The sequence below is a fragment of the Oncorhynchus keta genome, chromosome 1, assembly GCF_023373465.1.
Source record: "Oncorhynchus keta strain PuntledgeMale-10-30-2019 chromosome 1, Oket_V2, whole genome shotgun sequence".
Taxonomy (NCBI): Eukaryota; Metazoa; Chordata; class Actinopteri; order Salmoniformes; family Salmonidae; genus Oncorhynchus; species Oncorhynchus keta.
This window is the reverse complement of record NC_068421.1, coordinates 80,425,534-80,442,887: the sequence shown is the minus strand read 5'-3', so window position 1 is coordinate 80,442,887 and position 17,354 is coordinate 80,425,534. Positions and strand designations below refer to the sequence as shown.

Genomic DNA, 17,354 nt, shown 5'->3' with positions numbered 1-17,354 from the left:
TGTTTTTGGTGACATTATTTGTTGACTGCAGACAATTTCGGTAATTTTCCTAAGCATCTTAAGTCTTTTCCTGTTCTAAAAGTATTTCCAATAGAGATTCTTAATCTGTTTTTGTTTTTTTATATATTTTTAATTGTATGCCCTGATATAGCCTGGTCAGGACCGCAAACCACGGCCGCTCTACATACAATTCATTATAGTATCAATACACATAATTTATGATTGGTGAGTTTTATGATTTTACTCATTGTATGAGTACAGATGTTTACAATCCAGCTTTAGTAATAATGTCCAGAACTGCAGTTGCTCTACTACTAAAGCATGAGTTTAATCAACAGGGCATGGACTCTTATCGACTTTTATAGCAAAGTCACTGTACTATTATTATTCATATTGTTCATTGATAGTAAACTTTACTTTGTGTCATGGATTTCTGCTATTACATAATGGTAATGTGGTTGTCACCAAAGTTAACCTTTTCCTAGAAAAGACCCTGCGGTGTATTTACTCGGAACTAAACTGGCCTTAATGCTGGAGGGATCGGCTGAACTTTTCCAGTAAGGAACTCTTGTTTTGCAACAGTTTCCTATGGTATGCACTAATGAATACACCCCTGGCATGTGTTTTTCTCAATGTTCAATGGCAGGAGCTAGGACTTCTCCTATTTGCCTCAGGAAATAATAACCACCTATATTGCACTTGTAATTTAGTGTTCATTCCCTTCCATACGTTTGTAGGGTTTCATAGTCTAAATCAAACAATCTTTTATTTATCTCCTCTGTAAACACTCGCATCCTTGTGGGTGAGGGTCAAGTAATAGTGGATACAAATACAAATTGTAATAAAAATGAATCGGGACATAAACTATTACTATAGTAATAGCTTAAACTATTTAAACTTGCATGGCACAAGACTTGGAGCTTGGAATCACGCAGTTCTATGATCAGTGTGGGCAATTAGGGTATTTTTATTATAACACGTGTAATTTAGGTAGCAGCACCGAACATCGCCAAACTGCCTAAATTAAACTTGCTATAGTGCAAGTTGTATATGTACTGCAATGCATACGTGACATGACAACATGCAGAAGACCCAATGTCAGTTTGAATGCACTATGGGATATGCAAAACACACATTTTCAATTTGCACTATTATAATACTTTATTTATTTTTATTTTATTTCACCTTTTATTTAACCAGGTAGGCCAGTTGAGAAAAAGTTCTCATTTACAACTGCGACCTGGCCAAGATAAAGCAATGCAGTGGGACATCAACAACAACACAGTTGGACATAAACGACCTTAGTCAACAACACAATATAAAAATCTATGAATAGTGTGTGCAAATGTAGAAGATTAGGGAGGTAAGGCAATAAATAGGCCATAGAGGTGAAATAATTACAATTTAGCGTTAACACTGGAGTGATGTGCAAGTAGAGCTACTGCCGTGCAAAAGAGCAAGAGGATAAATAACAATATGGGGATGAGGTAGTTGAGTATGCTATTTACAGATTGGCTGTGTACAGGTACAGTGATCGGGAAGCTGCTCTGACAGCTGATGCTTAAAGTTAGAGGGGAATATATAAGACTCCACCTTTGGCAGCAGAGAACTGGAATGAAAGGCGGCCAGGAAGTGTTGGCCGCATGAGTGAAGGAGGCTTTGTTGTGAAATGGGAAGCCGATTCTAGATTTAATTTTGAATTGGAGATACATAATGTGAGTCTGGAAGGAGAGTTTACAGTCTAACCAGACACATAGAATATGTGGACAACTAAGTCAGAACCGTCCACAGTAGTGATGCTAGTCGGGTGGACAGGTGCGATGGAGAAAAAAGTTGGCCTGAGAATGAACTCTGTGGCACCCCCATAGACTGCCAGAGGTCCGGACAACAGGCCCATCCTATTTGACACACTGAGCTATCTGATAAATAGTTGGTGAACCAGGCGAGGCAGTCCATTTGAGAAACCAAGGCTTTTGAGTCTGCTGATAAGAATGCGGTGATTGACAGAGTCAAGCCTTGGCCAGGTCGATGAAGATTGCTGCACAGTACTGTCTTTTATCAATGGTGTTTATATCGTTTATGACCATTAGCATGGCTGAGGTGCACCCATGATCATCTCGGAATCCAGATTGCATAGTGGAGAATGTACAGTAGGATTTGAAATGGTCGTAATCTGTTAACTTGGCTTTTGAAGATTTTAGAAAGGCAGGGCAGGATGGATATAGGTCTATAACGGTTTGGGTCTAGAGTGTCTCTCCCTTTTGAGGAGGGGGATGACTGCGACAGCTTTCCAATCTTCGGGGATCTCAGACAATACGAGAGGTTGAACCGGCTAGTAATAGGGGTTGCAACAATTTTGGTGGATCATTTTAGAAAGGGAGGGTCCAGATTGTCTAGCCCAGCTGATTTGTAGGGGGGTGGAAAGCATGGCCGGCCGTAGAAAAATGCTTATTGAAATGCTCAATTATAGTGGATTTATCGGTGGTGAAAGTGTTTCCTTGCCTCACTGCAGTGGGCAACTGGAAGGAGGTGCTCTTATTCTCCATCGACCTTAGTGTCCCAGAACATTTTGGAGTTTGCTACAGGATGCAAATTTCTGTTAGGAAAGCAAAGGCTAGATTTTTCAAACTGCCTGTGTATATTGGTTCCTAACTTCCCTGAAAAGTTGCATGTCGCGGGGGCTATTCGATGCTAGTGCAGTACGCCACAGGATGTTTTTGTTCTGGTCAAGGGCAGTCAGGTCTGGAGTGAACCAAGGGCTATATCTGTTCCTGGTTCTACATTTTTTTTGAATGGGGCAAGCTTATTTAAGATGGTGAGGAAAGCACTTTTTAAAGAATAACCAGGAATTCTCTACTGACTGGCATGAGGTCAATATCCTTCCAGAATACCCGGGCCAGGTCGATTAGAAAGGCCTGCTCGCTGAAGTGTTTTAGGGAGCGTTTGACTGCAGACCCATTTCGGACGCAGGCAATGATGCAGTGATCGCTGAGCTTCTGGTTGAAGACAGCAGAGGGTTATTTGGAGGGCAGGTTGGTTAGATATCTATGAGGTTGCCCGTGTTTACGGATTTTGAATTGTATCTGGTGGATTCATTGATCATTTGTTTGAGATTGAGGACATCAAGCTTAGATTGTAGGATGACCGGGTGTTAAGCATGTCCCAGTTTAGGTCACCTAACAGCACAAGCTCTGAAGATAGATGGGGGGCAATCAATTCACATATGGTGTCCAGGGCACAGCTGGGGGCAGAAGGTGGTCTATAGCAAGTGGCAATGGTGAGAGACTTGTTTCTGGAAAGGTGCGCTTCTACTTTTAAAAATTCTATTTTTTTGGGCACAGACATGATTTAGCCTGCTGAGTTCTGTCTTACTATCTCTGCAGTAGATTGCAACACCGCATCCTTTGGCAGTTCTATCTTGTTGGAAAATGTTATAGTTGGGGATGGAAAATTTCAGGGTTTTTGGTGGCCTTCCTAAGCCAGGATTCAGACACGGCTAGGACATCCGGGTTTGCAGAGTGTGCTAAAGCAGTGAATAAAAGAAACCGAGGGAGGAGGCTTCTAATGTTAACATGCATGAAACCATGGCTTTTAACGGTTACAGAAGTCAACAAATGAAGTTACAGATCAGAGGGCCTGTTGTCCGGACCTCTGGCAGTCTATGGGGGTGCCACAGGGTTCAATTCTCAGGCCGACTCTTTTCTCTATATACATCAATGATGTCGCTCTTGCGGCTGGTGATTCTCTGATCCACCTCTACGCAGACGACACCATTCTGTATACATCTGTCCCTTTGGACACTGTTAACTAACCTCCAGACAAGCTTCAATGCCATACAACTCTCCTTCCGTGGCCTCCAACTGCTCATAAATGCAAGTAAAACTAAATGCATGCTCTTCAACCGATCACTCGCCCACACCTGCCTGCCCACCCATTTATCACTACTCTGGACGATTCTGACTTAGAATATGTGGACAACTACAAATACCTAGGTGTCTGGTTAGACTGTAAACTCTCCTTCCAGACTCACATTAAGCATCTCCAATCCAAAATTAAATCTAGAATTGGCTTCCTATTTCGCAACAAAGCATCCTTCGCTCATGCTACCAAACCTACCCTCGTAAAACGGACTATTCTGCCGATCCTCGACTTCGGCGATGTCATTTACAAAATAGCCTCCAACACTCAGCAAATTGGATGCAGTCTATCACAGAGCTATCCATTTTGTCACCAAAGCCCCATTACTACCCACCATTGCAACCTGTATGCTGTTGTCGCCAAACCCACTGGCTCCAGGTAATCTATAATTCTTTGCTAGGTAATGCCCCGCCTTATCTCAGCTCACTGGTCACCATAGCAGCATCTACCCGTAGCACGCGCTCCAGCAGGTATATTTCACTTGCCACCCCCAAAGCCAATTCCTCTTTTGGCCGCCTTTCCTTCCCTGTTCTCTGCTGCCAATGACTGGAATGAATTGCAAAAATCACTGAAACTTATCTCCCTCACTAACTTTAAGCACCAGCTGTCAGAGCAGCTCACAGATCACTGCACCTGTACATTGCCCATCTGTAAATACCCCATCCAACTACCCCATCCCCTATTCTGCACATCTATCACTCCAGTGTTTTAATTGCTAAATTGTAATTATTTCACCACGATGGCCTATTTATTGCCTTACCTCCCTTATCTTACCTCATTTGCACACACTGTACATAGACTTTTTCTATTGTTATTGACTGTATGTTTGTTTATTCCATGTATAACTCTGTTTGTGTCACACTGCTTTGCTTTATCTTGGAAAGGTCGTAATCGTAAATGAGAACTTGTCAACTAGCCTACCTGGTTAAATAAAAATGGTGAGGAAAGCACTTTTAAAGAGCAACCAGGCATCCTCTACTGACGGGATGAGGTCAATATCCTACCAAGATACCCGGGCCCGGTCGATTAGACAGGTCCGCAAGTGTTTTAGGGAGCGTTTGACAGTGATGAGGGGTGGTCGTTTACATACATAACACACACTTGTTCATGGGTGAAATAGGACACACATATAAGCCCCCACCACACTGGCATGGCCCACGGGGGTCGGGCCTCCCCAGATAGCATATGAACACGCCATGAAAGAATGTTTAGAATTAAATGATATTTGCTTTAAAATTGCAACATTTTCTCTCAGCCTTATGACAAAATGTGTAGGAAATCTGTCCAGAGATTTTTGAAAGTTGGACAATCCTTGTCCGGCAGGGAAACTTTATTTTATAGTGTTGAGAATTTTTACATTTAGAGGGATTTTACAAGGGAAAATATTCATTTTTGGTATTTTCTAAATACTTTAAATGTTATTAATTTCCATGTCGGCTCTATGCCTGGAAATGCCCTTGTCCATGGTTAAGGATCCAAATAAAAGTGTTTAAAATTCTACAAACTGGCAAAAACATTTCAGTTAATATCCATTATCTTATGTAGTTTCTTGCAATAGCCCTCTGACTTTAAAGAATATTTCTCTCAACTATGATTCCTTAAAGATGTGTATGGAGATTTGGTCTGTCAGATTTGTCAAAAATCCTAAATTACGAATAAGCAGGGGCAGCTATTTACCATAAGGACTCCTTATTAATTTCTTCATTACATGTAGTGCAACAAGACCACTTGTAGTCTGAAGTTCTCTACTTTCGATAGATTTTAATAATATTAGAATCACCGTGGTCACAACCATTAACTGTCAGCTCCATCTGCCTGATAGATTAAGATATATATTTGAACCAAAATTCATATTCTGGTACATTTAATTAGGTTTTAGAGTCTCTTAAAGCAACTGAGGAAAAGCAAATTTGCTAAAAATATTTTTCCATATTTTAAAAATGTTAATTTGTTTCTTTAGAGGCAAAAATGTCTGAGTATTTGGACACACAATCTAGGTCAAATACCTGTTGTCAACTCTACTGATGGACTCAATAATGTTTTGTCAATATTCTGAATAAGTATTGTAATCACTGTTCTGCAACGTATGCTTAAAACATTGAAGTATTTTCTGTGCTAGACTTTAGGGATATTGTTTGCTTTATAAATGTTTTATGTTCTAAATCTAGAAAAACAACCATGCCAAATACATTATCCCTGGAGCATTTAATAGGGCTATTAATCCAAAAGAAGTTTGGAGATTTGTGTTACATATCTGAATATTAGAATTAATCAAGTCCTTTAAACACTTGTTGGACAATCATTGTAAAAATGAAAAGGCTTTTATGGTGTCTCACTGAGTTGACATAAATCCAGTTAGTAAAATAATGATTTGTTATATATTTGAAATATTAATTTTAAGATAAATATTTGTGGGGGAAAAGTTGGACCGTGCGGGGGGGCACGAAACTGCGCTATGGCACTGACCCACCAAAAGATCCATTTATTATTCATTAAAAGGGTATAAGTCAAGTCAGTTTGACTTTCTGCAGTTTCCTAACTAATATAGATGAAGGACCTGTTTCTCAGACACAAGATTAAGCCTAGTCCTGGACTAAAAGGCAAACGTAATGGATAATCTCCATTTGAAAGTGTTTAATTTGTGTGTGTGAGGGAAAACCGCCCCGAAAGAATAATTAAAGGGAAAATTCACTCAAACTACTTTTTGGAATTGTTTTTCATTAGGTCTACTTAATACAGTCCCAAAATGTTTTTGTATGATAACATTCACGTTTTCAAGATTTAACATTTTCAAGAGGCAAAGTATCACCACATCATGAGGATGCAATTGACATTTTGCTTCTGGAAAAAATCCTATGCCTTGAAAATGTGACTGCTGACTTGCAAAACATTTTGGGACTAATAAATAAAATGTTTGTGTGGAGTATTCCTTTAACAGCTGGAAGCCGTCTATAGTGCTGAACACTCTCCACGTCACCATTGTGACTCTGGTCCGGAATGGAGCTGTGTTTTCAGGGAGGCCATCTATGCCTGTTCTGGACTGGATCAGTATACCCCACTTTTGCTGAGCTAAAAGAAAGCATATTTGAGATACTACCATAATTATTTCTGCAATATTTGCCACCAGGTGTAACTAAAAAGCACACATTTTCCTTTTCATTAATCAAAGATTGTTTCAGTGCTGGAACAGATGGTTTTGATTGGGTCTCTTGCACTCAAGTGCTAGGATGGATATAAAGCATTGACACGTCACAAAGTCTATCACAAGTGCACTACTTTTGACCATAGCCCAATCGACCCTGGTCAAAAGTTGTGCACTCCATAGTGAATAGGGTGCCAGCTAGATATACCCTATATGATTTATAATATATGCCATTTAGCAGACGCTTTTATCCAAAGCGACTTACAGTCATGTGTGCATACATTCTACGTATGGGTGGTCCCGGGAATCAAACCCACTACCCTGGCGTTACAAGCGCCATGCTCTACCAACTGAGCTACAGACTATTTTGCCACTCAGGGATTTTAATGTCTACAGGGGAAAGTTGGGTGTCAACAGGAAGTTAGTCTTTCTCACTCTTAAGGCCTTAAGGGGTCACATAGGAGGCCCACTACCTTATACAGGTGCTACAGAAGGAGGGCGGTAATTAGTTTTTGGCAGGACTGCCCCGAAAAGTAATCCTGATTGTGCCACATAGACATTTTCTATTGGCTTATTGGAATCTTGTCAGTGGAATATTATATCTACTGTTGTGTGATGAAGGACGCTGACCAGCTGTGTAAAGTTTTCACTGTGATCTGTGGTGGTTTTATCATGAGAATCCATTCAACCCACAACACGTGATCGTGAAGGCCGTGTCCAACACCATCTGCTCAGTGGTGTTCGGACTGCTATGAGTACAAGAACACCGTTTCCACAGCCTCCTGGACATCCACAATTAAAATCTCTTCCTGACTGGATCTGCTCTCGGCCAGGTACGAGTACGGAGTACCCATAGAAATAAATAAAACATTTGAATGGTTACAATTTGACTTGTTTGGAATTTATCTTTGACCAAAATGTCTGCCCTTCTAGAGTTATGAAGGTTTGTGACATGGGTCACTAGTAATGTATCACTACTCTAAAAATATGTAGAGGCAATAGGTGAAAAGTGACCATATTAGTAACAGGAACGTTTAACAGCTAATGAGATTCAAAATAAGATTATAGCATCATGTGTACCATATTTAACTGATGTTTTTTCAGGTAGTTTCTTTCAAAATATTTGGCTTGATACATTTCTTTAGATCTTTAATCTGTTCCCGTTTATGAAACATTTCCCGGGGCCTCACCAGAGCATCCAGAGGAATGTGTCAGAGCTGAAAGGCTTCATATCGGAGGTGGCCAGGCAGCACTGGAAGACCCTGGACAGGGACAACCTCTGATACTCTCTCCATCAGGTAATAGTCTATGAAGTAAGTGACCCATAGAAGATGAAGAGTAACTAAGTGACAAATAGGTCTCTCCAAACACCATATTTTATATAATGCTTGTTTTTTCCTATAAGTGGTAAATCTGTGAATAAAAGGCTCTCTAGAGGTCATCCTTAAAGCTACAGTCTGGAATATATATATTTTTAAACTATAGATAAACTATAGTATTTTTGTCAATTTTGAATCCTGGTTGATTTAGCTGTTATCAAACATGGCAACCATAGAGACTACATTTTTGTTCAAGTCTCAATTGTCTGTTGTCATAAATATGATGTCATATCTGTCACTATTCTTTGATCCCTGAGGAGCAGCATGACTCTGCGTAAGGACTCTGCGTAAGGACTCTGCGTAAGGACTCTGCGTAAGGACTCTGCGTACGGACTCTGCGTAAGGACTCTGCGTAAGGACTCTGCGTAAGGACTCTGCGTGCGGACTCTGCGTGCGGACTCTGCGTGCGGACTCTGCGTGCGGACTCTGCGTGCGGACTCTGCGTACGGACTCTGCGTGCGGACTCTGCGTACGGACTCTGCGTACGGACTCTGCGTACGGACTCTGCGTACGGACTCTGCGTACGGACTCTGCGTACGGACTCTGCGTACGGACTCTGCGTAAGGACTCTGCGTAAGGACTCTGCGTACGGACTCTGCGTACGGACTCTGCGTACGGACTCTGCGTACGGACTCTGCGTACGGACTCTGCGTACGGACTCTGCGTACGGACTCTGCGTACGGACTCTGCGTAAGGACTCTGCGTAAGGACTCTGCGTGCGGACTCTGCGTACGGACTCTGCGTGCGGACTCTGCGTACTTCGAGGAGAACATGGTGTTGTCGGTGGCTGATCTCTTCCTGGCCGGGACTGACACCACCTTCACATCAGATGGGGACTCATCAACATGATGGAGCACTCATACATTCAATGTGTGTGTGTGTGTGTGTGTGTGTGTGTGTGTGTGAGAAATTGAAAGTGCTGATATTAATGTAGGGAATAGGCAGCCATTTCAGACTCAGTCCTGCTTTCCTATTGCTTATCTGTGTTTATTTAAAAATCCCAGAACGATGTGATTAGATTTTTCATGTGTTGGGGTTCGACTGCACCCCCTCAATGTACCAACTTTGTCAACTTGACTGCGATCCTGACGGGAAAAGACCACCGGAAGTACCCAGATACCTTTTAACCCTGCTAACTTTCTGGCCTTTTCTCTGGGTGAGTCCCTCTTCTCATTGGCCCAAATGATCTTTTTTGTTTGGAGAGAACAATATGGCCATATAGAGAATATTGTTGTATGTACAGTACAGTTGAAGTCGGAAGTTTACATACAAGTTTTTCAACCACTCCACAAATTTCTTGTTGCCAAACTATAGTTTTGGAAAGTCTGTTAGGACATCTATTTTGTGCATGACACAAGTAATTTTTCCAACCATTGTTTACAGACAGATTATTTCACTTATAATTCACTGTATCACAATTCCAGTGGGTCAGAAGTTTTACATACATTAAGTTGCCTGTGTCTTTAAACAGCTTGGAAAATTCCAGAAAATTAAGTCATGGCTTAATTAAGAAGCTTCTGATAGGCTAATTAACATAATTTGAGAGAATTGGAGGTGTAACTGTGGATGTACTTCAAGGCCTACCTTCAAACTCAGTGCCTCTGCTTGACATGGGAAAATCAAAAGAAATCAGCTAAGACTTCAGAAAAAGAAATGGTAGATCTCCACAAGTCTAATAAATCATTCACTCTACTATTATTGACATTTCACATTCTTAAAATAAAGTGGTGATCCTAACTGACCTAAGACAGGGAATTTTTACTAGGATTAAATGTCAGGAATTGTGAAACTGAGTTTAAATGTTTTTGGCTAACACGGAACCCAAACCGGCTGCGCGCTTGCGCCATCGTGCACACATTTATTTTGTCCCCTACACCAAATGCGATAACGACACGCCGGTTGAAATATAAAAAATAAAAAAAAATAATAATTCCATTCCCCGTCCCCCAATGCAACAACAATGAACAAAAGCGAAAAACAAAGGAGAACATAAAACGACATAAAGGACAACTTAATCATTTTGAGTGCATGTATGGTAACTATTTACGTGTGAATGAATGTGTGTATGCATGCGTACCAACACCTGCACTGCATCAGCCTCAGGCAAAGAGGCATTAAATGTAACAATGTTGCCCCTCAGTGTCATTCAAAGTTTTTGGTTTATTTAGACTTTATTGTACTGTATGTTATAGGTTGTGTGGGAAAGTAAGATGACTAGAGTGTTGAAGAGGTAGTGGGTGTGTTATTGTACAGTGCTGTTGAATGGATGTGACCTTAACATGATAGAATAGACCTTGCCTGTTCAGTTTGAGGCAAAAAAAAAAGCACTTTCCATGTTTTTCAGAATGTTTTATTCAAATGTTTGGAAAACTGTTATTATATGGTAAAGTATGTCGCTTATCACGCCAAGAAAAATATAATCAAATTGACGCTGCACAACAGTGATTGGTTTATGTACCGTTCTAGGTTTACTTGTCTAAAATCTGTCAAACATGAATAAAATTGGGCACAGTATCTAGGTTCAAACATGTACACTTTAAAGTGAAATCTTGTTTTCCATGATGTATCATAAATATAAAATAATTGAATGAATTGTATTGCCACAGTCTAAAAATGTAAAAAATCATACATCTGTAATTCACAGGCGTGTGCTTTCATGGTGAGTAACGTGTTGATTGTGTGTATCCCGTCTTGTAAAAGACGTGCCATTGTCTTGTATGTAGACTTTCCTAATGCTTTTCCCTGATATCATTATGGGCTGTGTACATTTGAGGTTCTTCTGTTGTCTTGGCTTTGATTGGAATCTTGAAATCAGTCTCTTTGCGGACGGCCTGGTCCCTGCTTGGCAGGTCGAGAAGGCTAGCGACCAGCATCCGTCCCACCTCCACAATGGCTTAGTGCTGGGAGCACCAGGGTCTGTACCCCGATCCCCTGAAGCCTCACCACAGTGGGGAGGGAGGCCAAGAGGTACCTGGTGGAGGGATAGAGCTTAATTACCTCCGGGTGCAGGAGGAGAGAGCAGGCCTGACTCATACGGGAAAGGGGTACTCCCTCTGGGTGCTGGTTCATCAGGTCATGGAGGCTGCTCCTCAGTCTGGTCAGGTAACTGTTCTGGGCAGTAGTAGGGGCTGCTGGTCTAGCAGAAGTCCTTACTTTTTAAGAAAAAGAAAATAAAATCTTATGAGGTTGCACTCAGGTGCTATCCTCTCATTGTTGTAATATAACCAAATTAGGGATAGTTAAAAATGTACTGGGGGGGGTCTGATCCAATAATGACTCCCCTTGTACTGTATATCACTTGCAGAATCTCTCCCCTCAGAATTAGAAAGCTCGCACACGTAACGTGAGCGGTGTGGTCAGCATGTAACGGCCAGAAGGTTGAGGGTTCGTCCAGCACCATGGACGAGCTCGCTCTCCCTGTCTGTCTCATTACACTACTCATTACACTACAAGAGCCGCTGCAGACACCAGGTTTCCATACAAACATTTCATGAGGATTAATTACCTGACGCATTCATTAATTACCTGACGCATTCATTTTAAAAACCTGGGCTGATGAAACAGCAAATGCCGGTAGAATTTCATAAACACCGACAGACAATTTGTTTGGTCGACATGGTTGGATATTTTTGTGTGTAAAATGAATTATGTGAGGAATGGCAGTGGGAACGCCTTTATGCACAAATATTGATATAATGACCATGTCGAAGTAAACTGGGGAGTCATGCGATGATATGTTAAGTGGTCCTCTCACTACGACTCGTGAAAGCATGCAGTTGATTAGCAGATTAAAGAAATGATGAACTTCACAGGGTGGTGAGTATCCAAGGTGGTGAGTGTCCAATCAATATTGAGGGTCTTATTCTGGTGATATGATGATCGATGCTTGGCTGCTGTTAATAATGCGCACATTTGCTATAAAACAACAGTTTTTGTGACAAAACCATCAGTAATGCTGATAATGCCATGGAACCCATTTAACTTGTATTTTTCATTCGGTACAAGAGAATTTAACTGCAGAAGTTATTTTTATTTGCACTAGGTCATCACGCACAGCCGTTTATCCACAATAAGTCAGTTGGAAACACATCTCCAGTAGGAAAATGCGTATATTGTTTTATGTAGATTTTAGAATATTCACATAATCTGTAAATTGGAAAATAAATTCTATGGAGGATAATTGCAATGTCGGTGCTTAGGTAAAATCACCAGAGAAAGCAAACCAGAGTGAAAAAAGCCATATTACAACCTATGTGTTGTGAAATTGAGTTGTTTGCTCTATAACCTGTTAGTTCATATGCCTTGCCACCGTGATATATACAGTGCATTCGGAAAGAATTCAGACCCCTTGACTTTTTCCACATTTTGTTAAGTTACAGCCTTATTCTAAAATGGATCAAATAAAAAAAAATGCTCATCAATCTACACAAAATACCTCAATGACAAAGCAAAAAAAGGTTTTTAGAAATTGTAGCTAATTTATTACAAATAAAAACAGATATGACATTTTAATAAGTATTCAGACCCTTTACTTAATACTTTGTTGAAGCACCTTTGGTACCGATTACAGTATCGAGTCTTCTTGGGTATGACGCTACAATCTTGACACACCTGTATTTGGGGTGTTTCTCCCATTCTTCTCTGCAGATCCTCTCAAGCTCTACCAGATTGGATGGGGAGCGTCACTGCACAGTTATTTTCAGGTATCTCCAGAGATGTTCGATTGGGTTCAAGTCTGGGCTCTAGCTGTGCCACTCAAGGACATTCAGAGACTTGTGCCGAAGCCACTCCTGCATTGTCTTGGCTGTGTGCTTAGGGTCATTGTCCTGTTGGAAGGTGAACCTTTGCCCCAGTTTGAGGTACTGAGCACTCTGGAGCAAGTTTTTATCAAGGATCTCTCTGTACTTCACTCCGTTCATCTTTCCCTCGATCCTGAATAGTCTCTCAGTCCATGCCACTGGAAAACATCCTCACAGCATGATGCTGCTACCACCATGCTTCATCATAGGGATGGTGCCATGTTTCCTCCAGACGTGACACTTGGCATTCAGGCCAAAGAGTTCAATCTTGGTTTCATCAGACCAGATAAACTTGTTACTCATGGTCTGAGAGTCCTTTAGGTGCCTTTTGGCAAACTCCAAGCGGGCTGTCATGTGCCTTTTAATGAGGAGTGGCTTCCGTCTGGCCACTCTACCATTAAGGCCTGATTGGTGGAGTTCTGCAGAGATGGTTGTCCTTCTGGAAGATTCTCCCATTTCCACAGAGGAACTCTGGAGCTTTGTCAGAGTGACCATAAGGTTCTTGGTCACCTCCCTGACCAAGGACCTCCCTCCCCTGTTTGCTCAGTTTAGCCAGGCAGCCAGCTCTAGGAAGTGTCTTGGTGGATCCAAAACCTCTTCCATTTAAGAATGACGGTGACCACTGTGTTCTCGGGGACCTTCAATGCTGCAAACATTTTTTGGTACCCTTCCCCAGATCTTACATGGCCAATCAAGTTAATATTTCCAACTTTTTCGGACTACTAAACAACTATTGTTTTGGAACACGGAAGAGTTACTGCAAGTCGCAGAGGAAACAGGAGCTGACTCCCCTATTCCAGCACCATTTCAACATCAAATCACCTATGCTTAGTCTAGTACAGTGACAACAAAGATACAAAAAACAATTTAGCCCAATCAACATCAGCAAAATATCATCCATGGTACTAATTCATGTGTGTTTAAGTAGAAAAAGAGAATCGCCAATGCCATCCTCCTCTCTTTCATGTTACTCAAACGGTCTATGACTCTACATGCTTTTAGTTTTTGTTGTCCTAGGCTACCAGCTAGTTGACAGCTAGCTACATTTAGCTACATGTTGAACTTCCATCCTCAGGTCAGGGGCACAATGTATGAATTTATGGTTGAATCAGAATCGCTGTTATAATCATTGGCCAGTACGGAGAATTAAGTAAAACCACAAGTTCAATTCCCTGTCTCCATCCATGCCTAATTTAAGAAAGGGACGATTTTAGCAAACCTGACACTTTTTTGTTGTTTTGCAACAGGACCATTCACAGTTGAGCTCACTCAGTTGAGCTTCTTTCTTTTTTATCAAGGGAGGCCAAATGTCTGCTGGCTTCCATTGCATTCAATGCAATGGGCAGAAACAATGTCATATTAATTTTGACCAGACAGCATCAGATAGATGTGCTTCACATAGTAAGACAGAGAGGTGCTTTTTCTTTCGCTCGGATGCTTTCTCCAGTGAAATACATTCAGCCACTTGCGAATTGAAGGGGTGTATGAAACGTAGAGAGATGAAAGATTTTTAAAAAACGTAGATATATTTTGTTCTCGGTAAATGTTTTGGGGAAGCCTGGCTTTCCTTGGCATCCAAGCATACACGCCACTGGATAATTGTATTGTCCCTAAACAAGATCATTAGGGGAGCCTTTTGAGCTGCTTGTCTCATTCATGCGCAATGATGCACCTAGCCTCCACTGCCTATTAGCTATTCCTATTTGTTCTAGTGGATTCATATGGAACATTTGTGCAGGTTGCTTTTATGTGTTGCTTGACCGCTAGTAGTAAGCCTTCTGCAGATCTGGAGAAACGATCAACCACCATTGTCACGATGAATGGTGGATAGAGGGCAGGATAGACGGTTAGACTGGTAGACTATATTGACCTTTGGTATAGTTAAGCAATAAGCCACGAGGGGGGGGTGGTAATATGGCCAATATACCACGGCTAAGGGCTGGTGTTATGCGCGAAGGATCACGGATAAGAACATTGGCCATATATTGGCCATATACCACAAAACCCTGAGGTGCCTTATTGCTTTTATAAACTAGTTACCAATGTAATTTAAGCAGTAAAAATACATGTTTTGTCAGTCTGATATACCACCGCTGTCAGCCAATCAGTATTCAGTGCTCAAACCACCCAGTTTTTTATTAAAAGTTAGAAAACAGGAAAACCATAGCGCATAAGGGAAATACCAAAACATCTTGATATGGTGGAGGCGCATGCAAGCAAAGTTGGCTAGGATTTTTTATTTATTTTACCTTTAACTATGCATGTCAGTTAAGAACAAATTCTTATTTTCAATGACAGCCTAGGAACAGTGGGTTAACTGCCTGTTCAGGGGCAGAATCACAGATGTGTACCTTGTCAGCTCGGGGGTTTGAACTTGCAACCTTCCGGTTACTAGTCCAACACTCTAACCACTAGGCTACCCTGCCTAGGATGGAGGACATTATATAGTAAAATCAGCAAAAGAGTGAATGTAAACCATGGGAAAACACACTACCCTTCCCTGTGCCCAATAAAAAACACACAACCCTCCCCAAAGCAAAAAGGTTGGGTTGTCATATACTGGTCTTACAAAATACAGTACCCTAACTAATTTAAAAAAGAAAGCTCACCTTTGTTAGATGGTGTTTGAAGGGCGTCTCTATAGCTCATGGTTAATGGTCTATGTTGGTTCTCTTTCCCCATCATCTGTCTTTGCTGCTGGATACTTCAACAATAAATATCTGTTGTAGTACAACAATGTACTTATGTTCAATGATGTTCAAACCTCAGGCATTTACGGCTACTGTAGTACAACAATGTAGTTATGTTCAATGATGTTCAAACCTCGGGCATTTACGGCTACTGTAGTACAATAATGTAGTTATGTTCAATGATGTTCAAACCTCAGGCATTGACGGCTACTGTAGTACAATAATGTAGTTATGTTCAATGATGTTCAAACCTCAGGCATTTACGGCTACTGTAATACAATAATGTAGTTATGTTCAATGAAGTTCAAAACTCGGGCGTTTACTGAGCTACCTGTCGTCACTAGGCAGACAACTTTACAGCCATAGGCTCTCGAGCACTGGCTCATTCTTCAAGATATAAAACAAGAAACAACAGGTACGAATACTTAACGTAGTTGTAGAATAAGCTTACCAAACAGTTTTTCAGTTGCTCTCCTCAAGTCGATATTTTACTTTCGGTTTCACAGAAATGAAACAATCAAATACATCCTTGTTGTCCATCGCTTCATGGGAGTGGTTTATTAACATTCTTAACAGCAATACACCTTCTCCGATTCTGTGCCCGGGGAACAGTGGGTTAACTGCCTTGCTCAGGGGCAGAATGAAAGATTTTTACCTTGTCAACTCGGTGATTCGATCCAGCAACCTTTCGGATACTGGCCCAACGCTCTAACCACTAGTGAGCTACATAGAAATATATTTATATAGAATGATTCTATTTCTATGGTGGGGAATCAGAATAAGCCTTTGTTGAGCTCCACACCAGTAGGACGTGATAATCAGTAGAAATAAACAATGCCATACAACTTCATGAAGTGTAGTTATCATCTGTTTTATGTATGAAAGTGGTGATTACTGTGCAGACCACGGTTTTGTTTGAGTAAAATAAAAATGAAATCAAGTGATCACAGTTAGGCCGTAGTTTGGACTAACCTTCTCCTCCTCAGATGCCCTTGCTGCTGTTCCTACTCTGAGTTCAGTTCTTATGACAGCTGGGTTCTTCTGATGGATGTGGGACAGGGAACGGTCACCAGAGGGAGCTGTCATACACAGCCTGTTTGAGGCCTGTAAAGTGAACCCAATACTCTGTTTTGAGCTCTCCACGAGAAAGATACAGCTCACTGTGCACAATGTACTATATACATCAATGAAATCCCATAACCATAGGGTTTATGTCACCTTTGTCTATCTATCTTGAAATATACTACTCATGCAATGTCATTTTTTCACTATGTAGTATTGTTATATATTTTCTTTTTTTATTTGACATTTAAAAGAGGGTAGATACCATTTTTTAAATAATGTACAATTATGTATTTTTCTAAGCTACATGATAATAAATAATAACATAACTTAATAACATAAGTATAACCACTATATTACTGTT

At 40.9% G+C, this 17,354-nt stretch overlaps 1 protein-coding gene and 1 long non-coding RNA gene across 2 annotated transcripts; one reads left to right on the top strand and one right to left on the bottom strand.

The window, feature by feature from the left end:
• Positions 1 to 6,833: 6,833 nt before the first annotated feature.
• Positions 6,834 to 8,426, top strand: LOC118385000 (cytochrome P450 2F2-like; the record flags this gene model as incomplete). Its single annotated transcript, XM_052523352.1, has 5 exons — positions 6,834 to 6,981; positions 7,098 to 7,137; positions 7,704 to 7,808; positions 7,894 to 7,906; positions 8,206 to 8,426. Coding segments are annotated over 5 exons (444 nt in total), but the record flags the coding sequence as incomplete, so codon positions are not given.
• Positions 8,427 to 10,767: 2,341 nt separating this feature from the next.
• Positions 10,768 to 16,606, bottom strand: LOC118393468 (uncharacterized). The gene is made up of 3 exons (XR_004827562.2): positions 16,380 to 16,606; positions 15,848 to 15,958; positions 10,768 to 11,591 (listed from the first exon to the last, which is right to left on the bottom strand). It is a non-coding gene; the product is annotated as an uncharacterized LOC118393468 (long non-coding RNA).
• Between the last annotated feature and the right edge of the window lie 748 nt (positions 16,607 to 17,354).